Source organism: Pinus tabuliformis, chromosome 6 (genome assembly GCF_031772625.1).
Source record: "Pinus tabuliformis cultivar Carrire ecotype Pingquan chromosome 6, CPIR1, whole genome shotgun sequence".
Lineage (NCBI taxonomy): Eukaryota > Viridiplantae > Streptophyta > Pinopsida > Pinales > Pinaceae > Pinus > Pinus tabuliformis.
This window is the reverse complement of record NC_142292.1, coordinates 1,379,839,759-1,379,865,904: the sequence shown is the minus strand read 5'-3', so window position 1 is coordinate 1,379,865,904 and position 26,146 is coordinate 1,379,839,759. Positions and strand designations below refer to the sequence as shown.

The 26,146-nt window shown below is 40.9% G+C and overlaps 2 protein-coding genes across 2 annotated transcripts in view; one reads left to right on the top strand and one right to left on the bottom strand.

Annotated features, from left to right (window-relative positions):
• The window catches only part of LOC149263765 (Pentapeptide repeat-containing protein), a 246,233-nt gene that overhangs the window by 52,434 nt on the left and 167,653 nt on the right, over positions 1-26,146 (top strand). The gene's annotated exons all lie outside the window — the stretch shown is intronic.
• LOC149263766 (uncharacterized) lies at positions 244-2,974 on the bottom strand. Its single transcript, XM_089388366.1, has 2 exons — positions 671-2,974; positions 244-546 (listed from the first exon to the last, which is right to left on the bottom strand). The coding sequence occupies exons 1-2, from the start codon at positions 2,873-2,875 to the stop codon at positions 352-354; spliced, it is 2,400 nt and encodes a 799-aa protein (XP_089244492.1). The 5' UTR covers positions 2,876-2,974; the 3' UTR covers positions 244-351.

The window sequence follows — 26,146 nt, the reverse complement described above, 5'->3', positions numbered from 1 at the left end:
CATAAATCAAGATAGATATGGCATCCATGATTCCATTGTAGTTACTAGTATGTACAACAATCATCTATATTCTAGCTATTACAAACATACATCAAATTTTTAAGCATATTATAAAACATAAAACATTTAAGCATATTATAAAACATAAAACATAGAGCATATTATGATTTATCTAGCAAGTGAGCAACTGTCAACATTTGTCATGTCCAAAATTCAAATAATAATGTTTACAAAATATGTCACTTGGTCACCGCCAAGCCAAAAAGGTTCAAAATTCAAATTCACAAGTCTACAAGTCTAATGAGTAATCTATAGACTATGACAAAAAGAAGTAGATTGTGAATATATCTACTAATCTCTCCTCCTTCCACCACGAATAGAACGTGATGGCGTGCCTCCACGTGGTGGCAATGAAGAAAATGGTCCCTGTGTAAGTCGTGGCACTGGAACTGATGAAGAAGAACCCCCTGCTGTTGGTGTTGAACCATGGAACCTAGGACCAGATGGGGGTGGGGGTGGTGGCATATCAACACGGTCATCATCATCCTAGAATCGCTCAAAAAATTCATGCAAAAAAAAAAAAACACTAGTTAACAAAAAAATTAAAAACATGAATTAGAGAAATGCTTTATAAGGGAAAATTGGAAAATTCATACCACAATGGACATACCTGGATAAGAGCATCCTCTAATTGCTCTAGTTGCAACACTCCATCCTCCAAATTGGGCTCCTCTGGATGCTTGTCCCAAGTCAACAAGTCTTTATTAGACTTTGCATCTTCACAGTAATGGGACAACAATCGCAAGTTGTAATGAACATAAACCAAGCTCTCTGCCCGGTCTAAACTCAACCTGTTCCTTTTAACACTGTGGATGAAAGAATAAGAGCTCCAACACCTCTCTGCAGAAGAAGTGTTTACCACCTGTGATAGCACCCGCAATGCCAAACTCTGTAGAAGTGGAGTAGGCCCTCCATGCATGTTCCACCACTCAAGAGCAGAAAAATGCTCTCGATCTTCAATTGAATGCATGCTCCCAAATGGACCAGTGTTGAGCGTATAGTTGCTCACCTGTCTCCGTACCAATGCAGCCTCCTCATTATCAGGGATTAATCTACTCAATGCAGCCATATATTTTTCGTGAACCTCTTTATCTTGGTGTGGTTTTTTCCTGCTTCCCCCCCCAGGTGCTGGTTTTGAAAGCCATGATGGATGATAGTACCTAGGTGTCAAAACATATGCTAATGCATGCAATGGAACATTTAGCATATCCCATCGCTTTTCCACCTCTTCACGAATATAATTGTACAAGGTGGTATCTCTAGGCTCAACAATGTCTTTAATCTGCCCCAACATGCTATCCATTTGCTCATACACCTCCCCAATTACTGGTCGATCTGAATCTGCAAACTTGATCATGTAATAAATTGGTTTGGTGAATTGCAAAACATATTTAACCTGTGACCAAAAGTAAGTGTCAAGAACAGTGTCCTTGACTACATTAGCAGTAGCACCATCTGTACACTGGTTAATTTCATCCCATGTTTCAGCACACACCAGATTAGTTAAAGCTTGTCTCACCTTCACTAGCCGCCTAAAGGTGAGGTAATAACTAGCAAATCTTGTCTTTGCAATTTTAAGCAATTGCAACTTGGAGTAAGTGCCATAGAAGTAGTTTACCCTTGTATGCCCTGTGATGAATTTAATGAGCTGCTTCCCTTTCCTGTAAACCTCAGCAATCCACCCACATTCTTTGTGTTTCACAATATCATGCATCAAAAGGTTCAATGTGTGAACCAGGCACCCAGACCAAAAGATGTGTGGATGAGTACGCTCAATAATTTTTCCTGCTGCCTTACAATTTGCTGCATTATCTGTGATCACTTGAACCACATTATTCGGACCAACATCTTTGATTGATTTCAATAGGAGATCTGCAATGTTTTGTGCAGTTGCACTGATGGAGGAGGAGTCATGACATGCAATAAATACTGCACCCTTAGAAGAAACACCAAGAACATTTATCAAATGTTGGTTTCTAATATTTGTCCACCCATCTGATACAATGGATACCCCATAATCCACCCACTCATGTGTAAAACGTGTCAAAGCTCTTTGAACCTTAGCTTTTTCTCTTTCTAATAACACTGTTCTAGCTTTCTCATAGTTGGGGGCCTTGTATCCTTTTGGGGCTTCATTGATGGCCTTTACCATGTCATGCCAATAGGGAGAGCGAAGCACATTGAATGGTACACCGCAAGCACAAAGAAAACGGACTACCTTTCCATCCACATCATCCCTCCCAGCAACATTAAGGAAATCCCCTATTGTTTTTCTACCTCCAGAGGTTGCAGAAGTACCATGAGGAGATGGGCAACTACCAAATTTAGAGGTTGCACTTGATTCTGAATGAGTTTTTTGTTTCTTGTTTTTTTGTTGTGCAGCCATCTCTATTTTGATGTATTTTTGTCTTTGTTCACTTGAAATTTTTGGGCAAATGGCTACCCCCACAGAACCCTTTTTTTCATCACTCTCTAGCACCCCACAAAGATGCCTCCTCAGACGGGTATATGAACCCGTATATGGTTTTCCTCCATGACAATCATGAGGGCACATCCATTTGTAAGATCCACCACCCTTTCCCCCTTCAAGTTTGGTCACATAGTTCCACAAGGGATTTGATGTACCTTTCCCATCTTGTGCTTCAGTGTCCTCTTCAAGTTCATCCCCTTCCTCTTCAAACCCTTCCTCCTCATCATACATTGGGTCACTACTATTAGGACCAAGTTCATCCCCTTCCTCTTCCCCTCTATTCCTCACCCTTGCCATCATTAAAACCAAGAGTGGAATGATACATAGAAGCCAAAAGAACACCATCTTGGAATATGGATATAGGTGGTGGACAACCTGTAAATAAAGGAGCAAGTAGAAACAATGGGAAAGAGTAGGAGAGGGAGGAGAAAAATACAATTTTTTTTTCAAAAAAACAAGGGAGTTTGGGGTTTGAACTTACCTCTTTAGCTCTTGTAGATGAAGTCCTCCAAGCTCTTGCTCCAAGCTCCTCCTCCTTCTCCTAGCTCCTCCTTCTTCACTCCTCCAAACTCTCCTCTCTTCTCCTCTCTTCTCTTCTCCTCTCCTCTCTTCTCTTCTCCAACTCTCATAAACTCAAAGTGAGAAAATGAGAAGAGAATGGGGGCTTTATTCTTTTCTAAACTCACCCTAAAGTGACCCTAACCCACCCCTAACCCACCCCCTCATGCTTAGTTAAGTTAGATTTTAAATGAAATTAAAAAAAAAAATTGATATGCGCGGGTTGCGCCCGGGTGGCGTGCGGGTGGCGTGCGCTTCCGGGCAGGTTGCGTGGCGCCACCTCATGCCCGAACCGCATGCCGAAGCGCGATTCCGGGGGGGCGCAACCTCATTTGGCAGGAATCGTTTTAAAAATGCGGAAGCGCGCAACCTTAAAAACGGAATCGCGATTCCTCTATGGATTCCGGAACGCTTCCGCACGGGTCGCGGTTCCGGGTTAGGATCCGAGGGGGGGGGGGCGATTCCTGCAACCCTGGGCTAGACAGCGTGAGAGCCCACGAGTTTTCTAGGTTGGAGAGGGATTGGGTGCATCTCACCATTTGCCAGAGCAGGGTGCCACTCAGTGTGATACTACTCAGCAGGTGGCCTCACATGCCCCTATATGCTCTACCATGCCCACTTTCTTAGGAGCAGATACGGGGGCCGGAGCACAGCAGGAGGCAGAGCCTGGTCATATGGGCGATTATTTTGCGGAGTACCAGGCCTATGGGCAGGAGTTCAGGGATGCTCTCTCATTCAGAGACTTTGTTTAGCTCCAGCGGGATAGTAGACCCCGCGACCATCACAGAGGATACCGGCATTATCATGATGGAGACACCCACCGCACAGCTAGTAGATTTCACTTGCCTACGTTTGATAGCTCATCAAACAGTTTGGCAAAGTCCTGGGTGGAGAAGCTGGACATCTATTTCCAGCTTAACCAGATGTTGGAGACAGAGGCCATCAACGTGGCAACATTACATTTGGATGGTGAGGCCCAGGATTGGTGGTTCCATGGGATGGTTACACTCGGGCATTCCATAGTGACGACGTATGCCAAATTCACTAGGAGATTGATGGAGAGGTTTGACCGGAGGGATTCGGAACAACACTTTGTTGAGCTGACGAGGCTCAAACAGACAGGGAGCCTAGAGACCTACATTGCAGACTTTTTGAGGGTTTCAGTGATGGTGCTAGATCTATCCACGACACAGAGGATCTACATGTATGTTGAGGGGTTAGCAGAGCCACTTCGGGGTCTACTCAGATCCGCTAGACCAACCACCCTTCAGGATGCTATTAGCAGGACCAGGGACTTATAGGATGTCTTACCCAGGACCCGGACACCTTACCCCCAGCGACAGGCTTTTCAGCCTAAGGGGAAGGATGTGAGGATTCCGCCTCCAAAGGGGAATCCAGGACAGGTACAAATTGATGAGGATGCCAGGAGGGAGTTGAAGAAGAAGCGGTTGTTCTTTACCTGTCAGGAGCCGTGGGCACCAGGACATAGATGTGCTACTGGCAAAGCACATTTTATTGAGGTCTTTTCCGAGAGCAGCGGGGAAGAGGATGAGGAGGATGATGTGGAGGTAGGAGATAGTCATGCCATGCAGGGTCCCTTGCCGCCTCCACCACCAGCAGCAGGTGGTGCAACTTTTGCACCTACTGGAGGAGCCCTTGCAGCATTGCGAGGAGTTCCCAAGTATTTGACGCTGCGCGTACAGGGGACAGTACGTGGCTAGCGAGTATCAGTTTTGGTTGACAGTGGGGCCACCCACAACTTCATCGATGCACAGATGGTTGAGTGGAGAGGTATACCGACAGAGAGCTTCGATGGATTTTCAGTTTTGGTCCCAGGAGATCAGACCATGGTGTGTGCTCGTTATGTTCCAGAGTTATCAGTGACGATGGGCACCTACACACTGACTGACCACTTCTTCGTGGTCAATATTCCGGACACCAACATAGTACTGGGTGTTCAATGGCTCATCACTCTAGGGAAGGTCACTACAGATTGGAAGGCCCTAGAGATGGAGTGGGATGATGAGAAGACAGGGAGGCATGAGAAGATACGGGGACAACACACATACCCGCCTCAGACTGTTTCAGCTCATCGGATGGAGGCAGTCTTCCGGAAGGGAGACATAGAGTGGGCAGTGGAGTTGCGTGCATCAGAGGCAGGGACTACAGGGCAGACGGTGCACCCAGAGATACAGGCCATCCTTGACCAGTATGCCACAGTGTTTGGGGAGATTCCACCGGGACAGCCACCGGACCGGGGGTTTGAGCACACCATTGAGCTTGAGCAGGGCATACAGGCAGTGATTACTACCCCCTATAGGCATCCCAAGGCCTATTGAGATGAGATTGAGCGGGCCATTCAGGAGTTGCTGGCTCTTGGGCACATTCGGCCGAGCACGAGTCCTTTTGCTTCTTCCGTGGTGTTGGTGAAGAAGAAGGACGGCACATTGAGGATGTGCATTGACTACAGGGCCTTGAACAAGAAGACCTTGAAGAACAAATACTCCATACCCAGGATCGATGAGTTGATGGATGAGTTGAGAGGAGCACAATTCTTCTCAAAGATTGATTTGAGATCTGGTTACCATCAGATTCGCGTGAGGGAGCAGGACATTCCCAAGACCTCCTCCAGGTGTCACTATGGGCACTTTGAGTTTTTGGTGATGCCCTTCGGGCTAACCAACGCCCCAGCTACATTTCAGTCTTGCATGAATCACATCTTCCATAGTCACTTAAGGAAGTTTGTGTTGGTGTTCTTTGATGATATCCTCATTTACAACAGGACTCGGGAGGAGCATCTCCAGCACATTGAGACAATATTGCGCATCTTGGAGGAGTAGCAGTTCTATGCCAAGCTCTCCAAATGTGAGTTCGGGTTGACGGAGATGTTATACTTGGGACACATCATAGGAGTGGACGGAGTGAGGGTCCACGAGGAGAAGATCAGGGCCATCAGAGATTGGTTGGTGCCGAGAAACATGATGGAACTTCGAGGATTCATTGGCATTTGTACTTACTACTAGAAGTTCGTCAAGGGTTTCTCACAGCTTGCTGCACCCTTGACAGATTTGACGAGGAAGAGGGCATTCAGTTGGTTGGATATAGCGCAGCGAGCCTTTGACAGGCTCAAGGAGGTTATGAGCAGTTGCCTAGTGCTTGCGATGCCAGATTTTATGTAGCCATTGGTTTTGGAGTGTGATGCGTCAGGAGAGGGGATCAACGCAGTGTTGATGCAGGGAGGTCACCCTATAGCCTTTGAGAGCCGGAAGCTCCTTCCGCACGAGAGGTTGTATTCCATATACGACAAGGAGATGCTGGCCATCATGCATGCATTGGCTAAGTACTGGCAGTATTTGGTGGGTAACAGGTTCAGGGTGAGGACTGATCACAACTGCGTCAAGTTTTTTTTGGAGCAGAAGTAGCTACAGGAGAGGCAACAGAAGTGGATCAGCAAGATCTAAGCATATGACTTTGACATTGAGTATGTCAAGGGTAAGAACAATGTGGTAGTAGATGCCCTTTCACGAAGGCTAGCCTCGTTGTCTCTTATAAGCTTGGACGCAGACTGGAAGGCTAGACTCTTAGTGGAGTACTCCAAGGACGGATTTGCATGTGAGGTTCTGGATGGGCAGGTGGCGGATGATAGGTACAGGGTGGTCAACGAGATCATCTACTACAGGGACCGGATCTTCTTGACCGAGGGGTCTCAGCTCAAGAAAAAGATACTTCAGGCGTCACATGATTCGCGATTGGCAGGTCATCAGGGGTTTACCAAAACCTACAGGGCCATTAGAGAGAGGTTCTCATGGAAGGGCCTCAAGGAGGACATACTCTAGCATGTCTGGGAGTGCGATGTTTGTCAGAGGAACAAGAGGGAGATGAACCATCCAGCAGGACTATTGCAGCCTCTTCCCATTCCGGAGGGAAATGGGAGTGTATTTCGATGGACTTCATCAAAGGGTTGCCCATGGTACAGGGCAAGGATTGCATCTTTGTCGTTGTTGACCGGCTGACAAAGTACTCACACTTTTTCGCCATATCTGCACACTACACAGCAGCACAGGTGGCCGAGCTATTCTTCAGAGAGATTTTCAGGTTACATGGTCTTCCCAAGACCATCACCAGTGACAGGGACAGCCGTTTCATGGGCGGATTTTGGTAGGAGCTTTTCTGGTTGGTGGGGACGGAGTTGACACCGAGTACCAGTTATCACCCACAGACAGACGGGCAGACAGAGATAGTTAACAAGTGGCTGGAGGGCTACTTGTGTAACTATGTCAGTGGGCAGTAGCGAGCATGGCTGAAGTGGCTGCATCTGGGGGAGTACTGTTACCAACATTACGCATCACATGTCCATTGGTATGTCACCATTCTATGCTTTGTATGGATATCATCCTTTATCTTTTGCTGACGTGATGTTTGGTGCTAGCAAGGCTCCGAGAGCCAAGATTTGGATCCAAGAGAGTTAGGATATTCTCCGAGCTCTCAAGGATAACATGGCTACAACGCAGAACCAGCAGAAGCTGTACGCTGACAGGGGTCGGGTGGAGAGACAGTTTGAGGTAGGAGACTTGGTCTACCTACGATTACAGCCATACCAACAGTCGTCACTGAAGCAAAAGGGGGCTGAAAAGCTCAAGCCCCGCTTTTATGGGCCATACAGAGTGATACGCAGGATTGGACAGGTAGCATATGAGTTGGACCTGCCCCAAGGCAACAAGATTCATAACGTTTTCCATGTATCATGCTTGAAGAAGGCATTGGGACAACATGTGACAGTGACAGATGAGCTGAGCTACCACCCATGGATGATGAGGGGCATTTGGTGTTTGCAGCTAGAGGCTATTATTGATACCAGGGAGAGGCAGCTACGGAGCAAGACGGTCCGAGAATTCTTGGTGAGGTGGAAGAATTTACCGGATGAGGATGCCACTTGGGAGAGTGAGAAAATTTTGCAGCATCTGTCACTTCAGTTGCTTGAGGACAAGCAACATTTTGCTGGGGGAGACTGTAATATTCCTAATTAGCCATGGCTAATTAGAATATTCGATTTTGCTCAATTTTGCCTTGTATAGTTATTTGTAAATAAAAAGGTGAGGAAACGGGGACATAACTCACTTTTAGAATAAAAAGTCACTTCCTAGTAGCACAACGTTGTGACTTAAAGGGGAGCCAAGGGGGCCAAAGGACCACACAGAGATGGGGCCCACGCAGACACTTGGAGGGACTGCGCAGATGGAAAGGGAACACGTGGCAAGAGGGGATTACGTTGGAGGAGGTGAGCCTTGGGATTGGGAGAGGCCAATGCTATAAAGGGGAGAGGAGCCCCTTCATTTTGTCATTGGAGTATGAGCATTTGAGCTAGTCACTTCGACTTGGAGCACGCTCGCTGTTTAGCCTGTCTGCAACACTGTTTAGTGCACTGAGTGTCTCCGTTTGGAGATATCACCCTTAGCCCCAGGGGACTTCGAGTGCCTACTTGGGCAAGGTATTTTCAACAGTCTTTTTGCAGTAGTTTTGATCTTTGGCATTGAGGTGGAGCTGAGCATTGGGAGATTGCGCAGTTTTGAGAGAGAGGGATGCAGTTCTTCTGGGAGTAGTTCCGGGTTGAGGATTTGTGGAGGAGTTGAGCTAGGATATTGAGCAAGGGATCAACTCTTGCATATTGGAGGGGTTTGGCAGAGTTTCAGGTAGTATTTTGGAGGATTCTACTCAGTGGCAGCGCAGGGCCTTGAGGGATTGCGTGATTCCCCAAGGGGGCGATTTTCGGGGGTCAGCCATTTCAGAAAAGCTTTCTGGGTTTTTCTGGGTTTTCTGAGTAGGGGCGGATTTCGGAGTTTCAGCATTTGCTGAGGAGGGGAACGGCCCCAAATCCTCATTTGATTTCCAGCAGCAGCAGCAGCAGCAGCACGACAGTTTCCTAGCAGCATCCATGCAGAGGCCATTCCTTTGTTATTCTGAGTGTATTTCTTCACTTGCCTGGTGCAAGTCGAGGTGCCATCCTTCTGATCACCTCCTGTACTCATTCCATTACTCAGTATAATAAAATGGCTTAGCATTTCTCTCTGCATTTCTCGAGTATCTGCTTATATTTCATGCTTATATTATTATATGTTACACCACTGTTATTTTTATCATTTTGAGTTTCCTGGTTATTATATTATTTGTGCGTATTTGGTTGGAGTTTACTGGGGTTTTGGGGAAAATCTCTGAAACAGGATATTACATATTTGTCATAATTAAAGAGCTCTTCTTGAGCCTATGTTCGATATATACGAGTCTATAAAAAGTGTCTAAAAACCCTCCAAAATGACAAGCACAATCCTCTTCACGTCGGCTAGCAAATGAATTAAATAAAAGTCACGTCGGCTTGCAGAAGGAGACACATCGGTTCACTCTGTTAGGTCAGCTAAATATGGAGGGAAAACCAGTATATATACCCAGCTAGGGTATCCGCAAACAATGAGATAGAACTCGGACTTGTCTGAGATTTTCGGGGTCTGTCACAGGGTAAAATTTGAATGGGTACAAGTCAAGGATTTGCATTACAGGAGTGAGGACCCTTTGTAATCTTCGAAAGAATACACCCTCTATGATCCGCACTACAAGAGTATAATTCAGATGGGTAATTACAATGATAGCATTTCTGTGTCTCAACCACCTCATGATCATAGTCTTGGCATACTAAACGAAGTCATGATACATACAAATCATTGTCTCTGTCTCAAGATGAAGGCATGGTCTCAGTTTTGAAGGCACGGTCTCGGTACACACCCTGCATACTCTTTAGGAACAATCAAGGCGTAAGTGTGATGACAAGGATCTCGGTGATCCCACAGAGACACACTCTGTCTCATATTTTGGACGTAGTCATAATCTCGGCACAATGATTTCATGAAGATATAATTACGAAGTCATCATCATAATAAAATATCTCGGTGCAGCCTCAGTATATAGATGTCGTTGGTACAATGATGATCTCCGTAATTGTACATCCATCATATCAGTGAATGTACAGTAATGATCTCAATAAATATACAGTGATCATATCAGTGAATGCACAGTAATGATCTCGATGATAGTGCAGCTATGATGATCTCAATGATGACCTCGGTGAAGCAACAATGATGATGATGATCTCAGCAGTGTCAAAGAAGAGGATTGGTGTCTTGTTTTTGGAGTGGCATCATAGGTCAAGGGTTATCATTTTGGTGTTCGTTAATTAAATCTCCATAAGAAAAATTTCGTGTCAGTTTTCCTCTCTAAGAGGGAGAGGTTTTGGCCCTGGAAGAATGCCAAACATCTTGTGTTCTTGTCTCTTTGTTTTGGTAGCAGTTTGATGAAGCAAACACACACACTAATAATAAGAAGAAGATCAAGCTAAGATAAATTGCAAAAGCACTTCACAAATTGTTATCAAGTCTAGAAGAATCACATTAATGCCATTTGCCCTAGATTCTTCAAAAGACCTAGCGACTAAGCCTTTAAGGCCTTGGATGATCAGACAAATGAATCTTGAGCCCTTGGAACATTTATTGAGTGGATAATGGGCCTGCAAAACAATGATTAGCCAATAAACCAAACTTTTATGGACTAGTGACAAAAATTCAATGAGAAACCACTGCAAACCCTTTGCCAAAAATTGTTTCAAGCCTGCAAAACAAGGAATTAGCCTTAAAAAATCAATGCAAGGATAAAATTTAACCCCTTTAGAGTTGTTGCTAAGCCAACATGGCCTAATTAGGCCTGCGGTTAAGGTGAAAAGCCCCTTTTAGGGCTGCGACCAAGGCCTAGAGGCCTTGAAACCTCTGCGACCACCTTCAGAGAGTCTCCACTTCAAATGTAGGCCACAAAAATTCACTTTTTTAAAGAAAAATCAGCTTGCCAAGTCTTCTAGTGACAAATCCCAGTGAGAAAACCCCAGTTGCAGCAGTAGAAAAGCCCTCTAGGGCTAACGTTTTCTCTTCCATGCCTAGCGTCCAAATTTGGCGATATGGGTCTTGTACCTCAGGTCTTAAAAAGCCTAGATCTACCCTCAAATTCCAAACACACTTCTTGGATAGGCTGGACAACTCCTCCTATGGTTGACGCTGGCCCCAAAACCCCAGTCATTTGGGCTAGGTGATGGCTTGCAACTTTTGCTTTAGATTTGTCTTTGAAACATTGAGACCAAGTACCTGCAAGTCAAATAAATAGAGCCCAAGACACAAGATCTAGAAATTTCTTAAATAAAACCCCAAGATTATTTTTTACAAGTGAGAAAAATATTATACAAGGGTTAGAAATAATTTGCAAAATATTTGCAATAATCTACAATAGAATATTAACTCTAATTAGCAAATAATTCATTAGTAGCCCAATAATATTTTGAAAATTACTTTGATGGAAATAATTTTGAATTAATGCACAAACCCAAACTCTGCAAAATAGATTTGTTAGATAAGCTCAGGGTCCAAACAAAATGTGATCACCTCAAAGTCCTTGAACTTGGGCTCTCCCCAAGGGCTGAATCATCTTGTTTGTTGTTTAGTTTTCCGTTGCTAAATCATACACATAAACAACAGGGCAACTTTGTACATTAACTCCTTCACTACTTCTTAGCCCTGTTTAAGGCATTAGTCTTACTTAGAGTTAGTTAGAGTTACTATTGGGAATTCTCCCTTGACCTTTTAGGATGTAGTTAGGTATAAAGAGCGGGGGCTTGGGCCTGTTGTCTCAAAATCTAGTAGGCCTTGTGAGGGGACTCACAGGGCAAAGGATAAGCCTTGTTGCAACAATGAGGTAGATTGCCACTGTCACATCAACAATCTTCCTTCCGCTTTGTTACCCACCTAAATTGTGTGACCCCATAGGAAAAATTGCCCCCCCCATCATCTCTTCCAGCTGGCTATCCAACAACCCTTGCAACCACCACTAATCGAAGATGATGTGCCATTCATATATCCACCACCTGCATCAATCATACGTCTTCTCACCCATCTTGCAGGAGCACACAGATGAAGGTGGGTTTCCGATCAAAAGGTACTTTAATAATTTCCCAATTAGGTGCTTATGCTTGTTTGTACTTTGGGCTTTTGGCATGGATTGTTTTTTACCAAGATCTTGTTCCCTCACCCTAAATGGGGGGTTGATCTTCGACGCTAGTCCAGTGGGACCACCCCTAATGGCCCAATGGGTATAGGAGGGGCACTACTTGGGAAACCATGATTGAAATAATGTGTTCCATCTGTCCTTATTCTATATGTACCACTTTCCATCTTACATTACAAGCCTTATGTTCTACCTCTATTCTTCGGGTTCAATTGACCATTGGTTTTATGGGATTTGGCACCTGTACATCCTCATACTTGGGTAGGTCCTAGAACTTGGCCCTGGGAGGTTGATGCAACTAAAAGAAAAGGAAAATGCATATAGTGGCCACAAGAAAAATAAAGGAAATAATATCAAAATGAAAAAGATGGTCGGTACATACACATTAGCATGTGGGCAAAATCCTAGTACGATCTCTATCTCATCCCTTATGGCGATCACTTGGTTCCTGATCACATGATACTCTTTCACATCATGAAAAGGAACCCTGACATGTCCCAAACCCTGATGGGCAATGAGCTGCCTCATCATTAAGGGGTAACGCAACTACTGTACATCATACAAAACAAGCTCTAACTCTTTGAGCTACGGGCAATAATACAAAGAAAAATAAAGAAAAAGGCGCACAAGAGCGGTGGAAAAACAAAGGCCATGTTGTTAATTCATGCATCCATGATTGCTCCCTCCTAACATCTATATACCCAGGATGTGGATCCCTTTCATGTTGGTCCCTTTGACCATGAAGTCTTCCCCCTTTGTTACCATCATTATTCAAATAACACATAGTGTTTGAAGGGTGGACTGGGAAAATGTCACCTCCTTTGGGGGTTGGAAGCACCTAATAGAGTTGTCCTTTAGCCACTCCTACTTAGGAAGCATAGTTTTAAAAACTAATCGACTTGAACCAGAAATCAGTCAAACCGGTCGGTTCCTTGGGCGACCGGGTCAAACTAGCGAAAAAACCCAGTTGAAGGGCCCATTTCGCCCAAATTTCACAAAAACCAGACCAAATCAGCCGGTTTTATTGCCAGGGCAGCTATAAACACCACAAAATGCATTTTGTGAGTTCTGAAGCTGTTTTGAGGGAAATTTTGGGGTTGTTTTCCTCAAAAAATAGTCCCTCCAAGAAAAACATGCCTATCCTCTCATTTTCCTGATACATCTCAACCCTATCAATGTTGGCAATTATTGGTAATGTTAAATTCTTAAAGTAAAAGTATAAAGTATGAAAATGAAAATTAAAGGAAATGTCACTTTCATATTTTATACTTTTACTTAAATTTTTAACATTACCATGAAATGACTCAGGATGTTTGAGAGTGGTTTCGACCTCATTAGATTTCATATGGAGAAACTAGAATTTTAGATTTCACTCAAAATTCAACAGACTTAATTGTTTTCAGGATTTCATGGTTTGGGGGTTTGCAATGTTTCCATTTGATTCTATTATGCATAAGGGTATGAGATTGGCATTTGATCAAAAGCATGAAGCCCTTTAAGAACCTTGATGTTTGTGGCATTGATTGTTGAACTTTGTTGATGTTGGTGGTATTGATTGTTGAACTCCTCTACCATGGCCTTAACAAGAATGCACCCTTCACCCTTCAGTCAAAGGAAAACAATTGGTTAGGCATGCTAATCTTTTTCTACCACATTATAAGGTCGAGGAGATGAACCCTTCACTCAAACCAAAATCATTGGTTAGGCATGTTAAACCTTTTCAATTTCTATCATGTTATAAGGTTAAGCAATCCAAGTCTGAAGACTTTGAGCTAGATGATGTTTATGTATCTCTTGTTGATGATCCCATTTCTAGTAGCGTTGAATCAATGATGAGTTTCATGAGTGACCATGTTGATCAGTGATTTGTAGTTTTGATGTCTATTTTTGCTACTACTACTAAAGTTGTAGAGGAGTTTTAGGAGTCCTCAAACTCTAAGCCATATTATTTATGTAGCTCATGTTGATGATCCCTTGTCTAGTAGTGGTGATGAGTTTGATCATGATGAGGAGTGATCATGTTGTTGATCACTGATATGTAGACTTGTAGTAGGTCAATGACCCCATAGCTTAGAGCATTGTTTTCGGACTCTAGAGGCCATTTAGAGCCTCATTGATTATGTATTTTGTTGCTGATATGTATTGCACTCGATGCCATTTTGATATATTCACCTTTACATGGTATATAGATGAGAAAACCTTGCATATTTTGTCTCTATTGGTTTGGAATCATGGTTTTAAATCTTAAAAATAGTTTTTTTTTATTAAAAACTAATTATTTCATGTATTTTTTTAAAGACTGGTTCATTTAGACCTGACCAGTCCCAGTTTGACGGGTTCCGTTTCGAAACCCGGTTTATTAGGTGGAACGGTCTGGTCACTGGTTATGGTTTTTAAAACTTGGCTAGGGTAACACCATTGCGAGTTCAAAGCCCCAAATTTGGAAGGGAATCGTTGTTTGAAGTGTCGAATACCCATTACTTTCATGCTTGGTCCACTTAGATGCAAAAATGATTATTGTACCTGATAATTTGTTGCTTTCGCTAGACTTGTGATATGATTGTTAGGTGGTTCCACAATATGGACATGGCCACCTTAACTGGTACCAGGATTCCAGAGAAGCATATTGACACCTAGGTGAGGCGTCGAGAGCCATGGGACGCCAAGCATCAACAAAACATCATATACATGCTTGGCAACCTCCAACACCCATAATGTTTTGGCACTTTGCCTTGCATTTGATGATTTTCAGGATGATGCGCCTAGACCTAGCATGCCTCTAGTCAGCCTTAGCACTTTGTGAGGGATGGCAGCTGATCGAAGGGAAAGATGAGGATGGTCGTACGTGTGGGACTTTTTTTGAGTTTTTGTCAAAACTAGTAGGTCGACTTGTGATCTTGTTACCCACCAAAAGTGGTTAACCACATAGTGGAGATTTTTCTCCTACCATCTCTTCAACTGGTAGCCAACAGGCCTTGACAAGTACTAGTAGCCGATGATGACGTGCCATCCATTTCTCCACCACCTGCATAAGTGATATGTTTCCTCGCTCATTTGGCATGAACGCACATTGGAAGGTGGGCTTCCAATCAAAAGGTACTTATTCATTTTGCAATCAGGTGCTTATGCTTGTTTGTACTGGAGCATTTGGCATGGATTATGGCGTAACTTGGAAGAAAGAGGGGTTTTGACCATCATTTTGTTCCCTCACTTTAAATGGGGGGTTAATCTTTCATCCTAGTCTAGTGGGACCTCCTCTAATGGCCCAATGGGTATAGGAGGGGCACTATTGGGAAATCTCGATTGAGATAGCATAGTCCCATCTCTCCCTATTTCATGCTTACCACTTTCCATCTTACATTATGAGCCCCATATTCCACCTCCCTTCTTCGGGTTCCACTGACCATTGGTTCTTTGGGATTAGCACCATACATCCTTGTACTTTGGTAGTGCCTGAAACTTTTCCCTGGAAGGTTGATGCAACTAAAAGAAAAGGAAAAACAAATAATGACCACAAGTAAAGAAACAACAAGAAGATCAAAATGCAAGATTGTCGGGACATACACATTAGCACATGGGAAAAAGCCTAGCATGAGCTCTACTTCACTCATTATGGCCATCACTCGGTTCTTGAGCACACATTGCTCTTCATATTATGAGAAGGAACCCTTGCATGTCCCAACCCTTGGTGGGCAATGAGTTGCCTCACCCTTAAGGGGGTAATCACTGCTATACATCATACAAAGCAAGCTCTAACCCTTGAGCTACAAGCAATAATACAAAGAAAAATCAAGAAAAAGTAAAAGGTGCACAAGAGGGGTGGAAAAACAAAGGCCGAGTTGGTAACTCATGCATCCACGATTACTCCCTCCCCACATCTATACACTCAGGATGAGGAGCCCCATCATAGTTGGTCCCTTTGACCATGGCACTTGGCCATGAAGTCTTCTCCCCTCCATTCCATCATTATTCACATGACACTTATCAATTGAAGGGTGACCAAGGACATGCCATTTCATCTTAGGGGTTGGAAACACCTAATAAGGTGGTCTATTAGCCACTCCTACCTAGGGAGGTAACACTATTTCGAGTTCAAAGCCTTGATTTTGGAAGGGAAGCCTTGTTTGAAATGTCAAATTGCCCATTGCTTGCAAGCTTGGTTCACTTAGATGCAAAAATGATTAAATGCACCCAATAATGTAGATGCCAGCACTGGATATTGAGTGTAATTATCAAGTGGTCTCATCATGGCTTGGGCAACTTAACTGGGCCTCAAGTCCTTCAAAGGAGCATATTGTGTTAGTTCCTATAGCATCGAATGTGTTCTAGCCACGAAATTTGGTGGAGAGGCTTGTTGTCGCACAGATTGTCACGACAACGCTCAGACCGGGGGCTGTAACCCTGATCCCCGATCTCTCCGTTTAAGCCGTCTCCCGTAGCTAAGGGGGGTAGACCCTATAGGATGAATGAAGACCAACTGTGGACCAGTTGGGTTGGGAGACAGAACAAGGCGATTTAGCATTTGATTGATTTAGAAATTAATGTACCAGTGCCTTTAATGATTAAATGATTATTTATCAAATGCTACAGAAATATGAACTTATTAACAATCATTTATCATCAAAATACAAGATATTCAACAAATGCACAACGCCTTAAATGATAATCCAGCAATTAAATTTCTAAAGAATGAATGCTCTAAACAACCACGAAATTTAAATGCTGACCAGTTACCACTTTCACATAACTAACTTCAAATAAACATTTAAGTGCATTTAATTATGGAAAAGTGGAACATAGATACCACAAGAAACTCCAAAAAAATGAATTTTCAAATTTTTTAGTTAAGCTTTTCAAAAAAAAAAAAAAAAAATTTAATTTTTATATTTTTTATTTTCTAAAAACAAAACAAAACAAAAATCTTAATAAAACTAAAATAAATGAAACTTAAAACTATTCTAAACTAAACTAAACTAAAAGGACTTTTTATATATATTTTATATATTTTCTTATTTTTTATTTTTTATTTTTATATTTTTAAGTGAAATAAAACTAATTCTAAACTAGATGAAAATTAAAATATATTAAAATATCTAATTCTAAAAACTAAGATTTAAATCTAAACAAAAATCAAACTTCTAGATTTTTTATATTTTTATATTTTTTGATATTGACAAAACCAAACCAAAGTAAAAATTTATCATTTATTAAAACTAAAGCCTAAACAAAATTTAAATCTAAATTAAAATCTAAACTATAAAACAAAAAACAAAAAAAGCCCGAGAATTTTTTTTTTTTTATTTATATTATTATATATATATATTTTGTATTTTTTTTATGATTTTTGATTTATTAAAAAAAATAAATAAAACAAAGCTAAATTCTAAAGTAAATGAAACTTTATGCCTTTTATGATTTTTTGAATTTCTATGAAACAAAACTAAACTAAAAAAAAAAAATCTAATTCTAAAATCATATAACAAAATGAAAATTAACTAAATCATAACTAAATGGACCTAACAAATATATATAAACTGAAAAGAAAAACCCAGAATTTCATTTTTTTATGAGATATATATTTTTTTATTTATTTTTTTTAAATAAAAAATTCCAAACAACTAGCTAAATCTAAAATCCAAACTCTAAACTAAAAAAGGAAACTTTTTATGTCTTTTTATATTTTATATTTTATATTTTTCTGTTGATTAAAAGTCAAAACAAAATGATACAAAATCTAAAAACCCAAAAGAAACTACGTTAAACAAAATTAAATCTACATAAATAAAAATCTAAAACAAAAACTATGTAACAACACTATAATCCTAACACAAAAAGAAAAGAAATCGTATTTGCTTTTTTATGATTTTCTAATTTTTATGATTTTTTATTTATTTTTAATACAAAATTGAAACCACAAAACAAAATTAAATTAAAAATTATTATTATTATTATTTTTTAAAATGAAACTAAACAATATACATAAGTTTAACTATATACAAACTAAAAGAAAATGAAATTTGATAAAAAAAAAAAAACTAACCGTAAGATAAAATACAAAATGAAATTAAACTAAATAAAAACAAAACTTAGCCTAACCTAACATATACAAAACAGAAACGCATACATACAAACAAGGATAAATCGAATTTTTGTTTTGTTTTTGGCAGCTGCAGGTTAATACGCAGAGAGTGTAAGAGGAGAAAAACGCAGGTCTGGGCAGCGGATGAAGGGGAGCTCGAAGGGAAAGAAAGAGACTGAGTGGAGGGAGGAGATGGATGGCGGAAAGAGGAGAAGCAGGAAGGCAATGAATGCTGCAGACAGGCAGCACGCAGGTGGGCAGGGACGCGTGGAGATGGCTGCGGGGTTGAATATGGAGCAGCGTACAGGTTTATGGAATCTGGAGATTTTTTGATGCAAGAGCCACGAGGATCAAAGACTGTCAAAGCCGCGGCTGGAGAAGGAGTGCAGATGCTGAAGTTGAAGGAGTATGAAGTTGAAGGAGTATGGAGCAGCGTTGGAGCTGTATGAGCAAAGGGCAACGTGGAGGGGCAAGGAAAGAGCCACGTTTTTTTTTTAAATGACTGCGTGAGGAAGCTGAGCAAAAATAGCAATGCTGAAACTTGGCACAATCCAAGAGCCTCCCCAAAAAAAAATTTCGAAAAATTTTCCTGTGGAAATGAAACCCCAACAAGCAGATAGCTGACCTTCTTTAGAAAACCTGATCAAAATTTTAAATCTTTCCTGGTCCAAATTGCCTGATGGAAACCCTGAAAAATTTTCAAAGCCTGTACCTGCAATGGCAAAAAATAGAACACCCAAAATAATATATGCAGGAAACAAAACTAAATCAGCTAAATAATTACAGTATTTACAGATTAATGACTCTAATAAGCCAGATTTGTCAATAATCACAGTAATATTATGAGAATTTAATTTTAATGTGAGATATTTCAGAAAACCCTGCGTGCATTCATAAAAAATATCAGATGATAAGCCCGGGATTAAAACTAGCTGGGCTCTTTTAGAAAACGCAATCCGAGAGTTGGCTGGTTCAGCCGAGAACTTCCCCTAACGCCCGGTAAACTCAAAACTAAGATTTCCTGCACAGCTTAAAATCAACCATTAACATAGAGGGAAAAAACGATAGTGAAATCCAGATCAAATGGAGATACCTGCCATTATATTTCAGAATCTAAACTATCATTCAAACCCCAAAGATCAGACAAGATACCTATGCCTGAATCAATCTTCATCAAGCTATTATCGATGACTGAAAATAAAATTATGCAGAAAAATAAATCATCTTACAACATTTTCAGAAGAGTAACACCAGCAAGATTTTTAACCCCAAAGTCTTTCTTTATTGCACAAAAAATGACTACAAGAGAGCTTTCTTTAGCACCAGACTCTAAGATCCAATCTGATCTCAAATGACCCCTAACACCCTATTTAAAGGAAAAATTCCCAACGGCTAGTTCGAGTGATCCATGTCAAACTAATCTCGACTGTCGATGAGGATCAAAATCCCTTTTAATCTCATCCATCGAATTTTTAAATGCATTTTAAAATTTTATTTACTCAAAATTTTGACTTATTATTTTATTTTATTTTTCAAAATTTATTTATTTATTTTTTTGAATTTTATTTTGAATTTTATTATTATTTTTATCTATTTTTTGATTTTTTAATCTTTTTAATTTTTATTTTTGGATCCTCGAACGTAGCCTTTGGAAACATCACCTAGGACCTAGGACTTAGGACTTATGAGGGGATTAAAACATTTTCTAACCCTCAAGACACTTTACATCATGACTTTTACAACTTTACATCTCAAGGGGGAAAACCCATTTGACATGGACCCTCATGGACCACCCAGTTCTGTGACAAATATAATCTAGCAGATCAACGCACTAGGATTCCCCTAAGATTCTAATGACAAGATTCATTCCGGCTTTGGGGTTGGGCTGAAGGAAAACTCTGCCGATCATGGATCGGTGAGACAAAAAATCTTCCGAAACGTAGATTATAACTAGAAAATTAGGTCCACCTAGGAAATTTACATACATGACTCAGATCTGCTAAGATTATTTACAATTTACACATGCAGACTGGGTTTACAACATAACATGATCAGGTCAACGATGACTATCGAATGGCACAGACACGTCGATCAAGCGCTATCCCTTTTGCGAAGAAAAGGAGGTGTACTGCTATGGGTAGTTGACACGTAGTGGTCAACAAGGCTAGAATACATGAGATCTCCAAAACCTAGAAATTGTTTATGGAAATTCCACCTAGAGATGACTTAATTAGATTATTAACCAGTTTTTTAATATTTCCTAAGTCTAAACTTAGGAAAACTAATTCGTTAATCAAAATTAATTAAGTGAAGGTGAGAATTTTCTAGAAACTCACACAGATTGATCTAGAAATGATATGAGCCATCGATTAAGATTTAATCATGGCTGTTGGAGTTCCAACAGAGAGATATAAGAAGGGATCGATGTGGTGATGGAGAATACATTAGAGTCGCTTGGAGAATTTGATTTTCCAGAGTAGCAGTAGTCAGTTGCCGGAGAGTTCGAGCTTCAATGAGGAAGCAAAGATAGTGAGGGGTAGGGACAGGGAGGCTGAAGGAAGATTTCTAGATCTAGTGAGTGCATTTGTAGAGACGCAGAAGAGCCACAGTGAGGCTGATGAAGGGGCTGCGCAGTAGCCTTTAAAGGCAGTTTGATTTGCAGATTTGGGAAGTCGTTTTAGTGTTCCGGTGGCAAAAGAATTTTGTAGAGGCTAGGAGAAGCGTTTCCAGAGGCAGTGGAAAATAGAAGAAGCAACTCAAATTGAGATCCAGGCTATACTAATTAGAGCCTGCACAAAACCCATGTAGAGGGTTACGCAAAGTGATTCGTAGACAGTTTCAAAGGCCAGTCTTCAGTGCCAGATTTGCCTATGGGGTGAAGAAAATTCCTCACTAGATTTTTCCTAGTATTTTTCTCTATTGGTTTGCCAGATTCGGCATCTAGATTATTGTACTCAGATTTCACTGTTCCATAATAATAAAACCCTAACCGTTTTTCCCAAGTTGGGTTTTTCTAGGACAATTGTCCAAAAATAACAATGTCATTTTTATTGTGTGTGTGCTAGTATTTTCTCAGTTTCCAACGCTATTATTTCCACCACATTTTATTTGTGAAGGTTGCAGTGTGATTTATTCAGTATTTTCCAGTTGCTGCAATAGGATTTCAGTTTTGAAATTTTCACATATTGGCACCCATAGGTGAGGCGTTGAGAGCCATGGGTCTCCGAGCAGCAGTAGAGCATCACACATAGCCATGGGCACTTCTAGCACTGACAACGTTCCAATGCTTTAAGCCGCATTGATGACTTTTATGGGATGATGCACCTGGACCATACATGTCCCCAACCAACTTAACACTTCATGAGGGTTGGCAGCTGAATCCAGGGTGTAGAGGAGGATGGTCTCGTACCCTGAGACATGGGAGGGCTAGCACCACCTTGAAAGCCCCCAACGTTGGAGTAGATACATGCATTTTAACCACCTAGAGACCCATGAGACCACTTTTTGTGCGCCAAAGCCAAAATTGGGGTCCATAGAGGTAGTTTGACAGAGATATAGGGGAAAATCACTAGGAGATGATTTTAGAGGGCTTGTACGCATTATATGGCACCTTTGGTCCTCAAAGCTAGCCCTAAGAGGGCTTGCGCTAGCATGACATCATCATGTTCTCTATTTTGGCTCACATGTGTTGGTTAAAATGAGTTTGTTTCATTGGCTACTAGGTCAACTTGTGACCTAGAGTGTTGCCCATTATTTTATCCTTTTAAGGGGCTAATAGGCTAAATTAGAACTTAGTTTCCTCATATAAATAAAGGAGGCCTTCATTTGTATCTCATCATCACATTACACTTGGATATTCGACCTTCTTGTGCATTTCAGCCTCTTGAACTTGTGGAGAAAATCGAATCTTTGATGCATTTTGATATTTGGAGCTAAATCATTGTACTTTGGAGCTATTCTTTGGATGAATGGAATGGAATCTTTGCATGTTATCTTGTAAGTGTATCTAAATGTTGAATATCTATCTTTTTCATGTCTAATGTATGGAATATTGTTGATTCTAGTTATTGCAATTGTGCCCTAATTTATTGAAAACCTATTGGATGCTAAGCTAGGTGATCTATTGCATGCATTACTCATACATAACATGTGAATGAATGTCCTTAGTGGTGAAATCTTGGTAGCTCTCCCATGAAAAATCCATCTTCCATTGCATGGGTAATTGTTGGAATTTTGTTGCTAGAGCATCAAAATTTCGGCTTCCTTAGAGGCTATTTGGCTAATTTGAAGCATCATTGACTCCATATTCCCAAGGGATAAGGGACTGGTCCATTTGGTTGGTGATCAAACTCTCTTAATCCATAATTTCTATTTCTCTAAATTCAACCCTTCAAGGACAAGTGAGCTAACTAAGGCTCAGTGCGAATCCCTAGGCAAGGTGAGTTTTGTGGGATTGGAGAGCCTAAACATCAAGGGATAACATTTGCCACAAAATCTATCCTTTTGGTGGGCATTCACTTCAATCTTGTCTGTAAATTTTCTTGCCCTAGTTGTTTGCCCTAAGGGAGAACCCTAGTCTAGTTTTGCTTAACTTAGGGGTTTCTTTGAAGGTTTCATGAACCTTGGATTTGCTGATATACATTGTTAGAAACCTTTTCTCCTAGTCTTGACCTTTGGTTACACCAACACTCAACTCAATAATAAAACCCTAGGTTTTGTGCCTCATCAAATAGGCCTCTATCAAGAAAGCAAATTGCCTCCAATTAGAGCCTTGAACTTAAATTGTGCCTTTCTTGTAGAAAGCCTTATTGTGTCACCTTGTACCCTAACCTTAGAATATCCATTAGGTGGCCTTCTGACATATCAGGATTCCTCCCATCGGTGAAATTTCGTAAAGAGCAAGGGGTTTTGGCTATGGTGACAGTGGGCCACTACCCCATTGTTGTCTCTTGGTCTAGTTTTGCCTTGTAGGGTGCCCCTTTCTAGGGCCTGCTAGATTTTGCGGCAACAAACCTAACTTGTCACTGTGGCGTGATTTTATTATTTAGGGGCTTTAGGCTAAAATATAGATTAGCCCTCCTCATATAAACAGAGGATAAGACTCATTTGTATATCATCATCACTTACACTTGGAATTTTGGCCTCGTGTAATTCAACCCTCTTGTGTTGTGCGTAAATCTGATCTATGAATGCATTTTGACATTCAAAGCAAATCTTTTGTATTTGGAGCTATTGTCTTGGATCAATGGATGGAATTTCGTGCATGTTATCTTGTAAGTGAGCTTATTGTTGAATAATTATTTTCTTTATGTCTCATGTATGGAATATATTTAATCTAGGGTTTGCTATTGCGCCCCAATTTGTTGAAAATCTTTTGAATGGTATCTAGATGTCATCACTGCATCCATTTCTCATGAATAACATGTGAATGGATACCCTAGTGGTGATCTTTAATTAGCTCTCCCATAAAGCTCCTTGATCCATTGCATAGGTGATTGCTAGGGTTTTTGGTGTTATGGCATCAAGAATTCTTCCTCCTTAACAACCTTTTGGTTATCCAATCAAATCATAGATTCCTTTCTTCCAAGGAACAAGGTGCTGGCCCTCCTTGTTGGTGATCAAACTCATTTCTTATTCACAAACTTTATCTCTCTTTCTCTATACCTATTTCGGCCCCTTCAAGGTTGAGCTCTCAAACTAGGGCTTAGTGCGATTCTCTAGGCAAGGGAAATTTTTGGGATTGGGGTGTCTAAATGCCAAAGGTATAATTGGTTTCCTCAAAATCAACACTCGTGGTAGGCATTCACTTCAATTTTGCCCATAAACTTTCTTGCCCTAGTTGTTTGCAACTTTGCCCTAGGGTAAACCCTAGCTTGGTGTTGCTTCAACTTAGGGGCTTCTCTGAGGGTTTCATGTTCCTTTCTATTGTTGAATATGAATTGTTGAAAAGTTAAAACCCTTTCTTAGCATCTTGACCTTGGGCCTTCCCAACTCTCAACCAATTAATCAAACCCTAGGTCGCAAAATTCCATCCTTAGGCATCTCTAAGGAAAGTGAATTGCCCTTACCATTAATTGTGACATTTTGCTCAAGTTGAGCCCTCCCCTTGGAAGCCTCTTGGTCATCCTATACCATATACATAAAATACCTATTAGGTGACCTATTCACATACCGAGACTCCTCCCATCAGTGAAAATCTGTAAAGAGCAGGGGGTTTTGGCTGTGTTGACAGTGGGCCACTACCCCATTGTTGTCTCTTGGTCTAGTATCAACCTTGTAGGGTACCCCTCTCCAATGTCTGCTAGATTTTGTAGCAACTCGCTCTTTAGTGGATTTGCAACACAAAGGAGGCTTCCTCGTGATCACTTAAGAGGATATTCTATGTTATAAGGCTCAAAGTGATAGAAGCATAGTCTAGGTAGAGATACTCAATGATGGACAATGGCTCAAAACTCTTTAATAAAGAATAGCATATCATTCACCTAGACTAGCACAGACACATTTGACCTAGGGATTGATATGTAGCAATAGAGTTCATAGGCACATATGAGTCAAAGAAAGGGTTTCCTAAAAGTTAAGATCAATGGAGGAATAAAGAAAACCCTCAAAGTAAGCCTCAAGTTGAAGCCCTTTCTAGGTTAGGGTTTCCAGGGCACATAAATGTATAGAGAAAAATGACATCGACCCTCTAATGGAAAGTTTTACCATGCAAAAAGGCTAGATTTTGAGACAAAAGGATTACCAAGGCAAAATTTAGGTTTTATTACCACTAGCACTCATCCACAATTGCCCTAAATCAATTCAGCCCTAGCTAAATGCCCTAGCGGCTTGCCTCAAAAGGCTCAGAAAATAAAAAGTAAGGAAATATATTAAGTTTTTCATGTTTTGATCAACACAAAGGTTGCCAGTGCCTATTCTTCAAGTAATGGGGGGGAAGCTCTTGTTTCCACTTAAATAAACCCTAACTAATTTTTTTGTGAGGGGAAAAATTAAATAGGAGAGACACACTAGGAAGTCTCTTATGGATTTCAAGGAAGAGATTCAACATGCACAAATTATCCAAGATTTTCCATAAACAATTTGCATTTAGACATGGAGCATAGAAAAACCTTAGTAATAATTAATTACACGCAAAACGATGAAAACTATGCAATAAACTTACCATTCTTCCATGAAAATACCTTCTTTCAATCCCAAAAAGACATCTTCAAGACATAAGCCAATCTCTAATAGCAAGAGCACCATAAAAATCACATCTTCACAAGTAGTGAGTTACACAAAGGCTAAGTCAAGCTCTCAAGAAGAGGCCAAAATCCAAGTGTTATGATAAATAGAATGAATGGAAGGATTCTCAATTTATATGAGGTCTATCCTTCCATTTTACAACAAAATATTAGCCTAAAAACCCTATGACAAGTTCAATTTTGAGTATGCATTATGAAAGTGGGTTACAAGCCAACCTAATAACTCATAATCATAAAAATAAGACACAAAAGCCCACACATGTAGGTCGAAACTCTCCTCAAGCATGACATCATGCACTTTTTGGGCAATAAATGCTATGAAAGTGCATGAAATGGGCTAAGTGGATTTCCTATCATCATAATCAATTCCATTCTTGGGGGGAAGCTCTTAAGACATCCCTCAAAATGCCTCCATGTATCAAAAACATGCTCTAGGTGCCTTGCGTCATCTTCAAAGAGGCTAGAAGTATGATGTGGCACAATCTCTCTCCAACATTGGGGCTCCAAATAGTAGTACAATCCCTCATCATCATGGGGATGACTATCATCATCTGGACTCTAGATTAATTCATGCCCATTGAAAAGTGTCAAGGGTAGCTTGGGGACATGCTGGGTACATTATCAAGAATCTCCAACACCAAGCAA

Excerpts from the sequence above, each read along its gene's own strand:
- LOC149263766 (XM_089388366.1), bottom strand. The coding sequence starts at position 2,875 with ATGGTGTTCTTTTGGCTTCTATGTATCATTCCACTCTTGGTTTTAATG. Across the intron at positions 547-670 it reads TAGAGGATGCTCTTATCCAG|GATGATGATGACCGTGTTGA; the intron begins GTATGTCCATTG and ends GAGCGATTCTAG.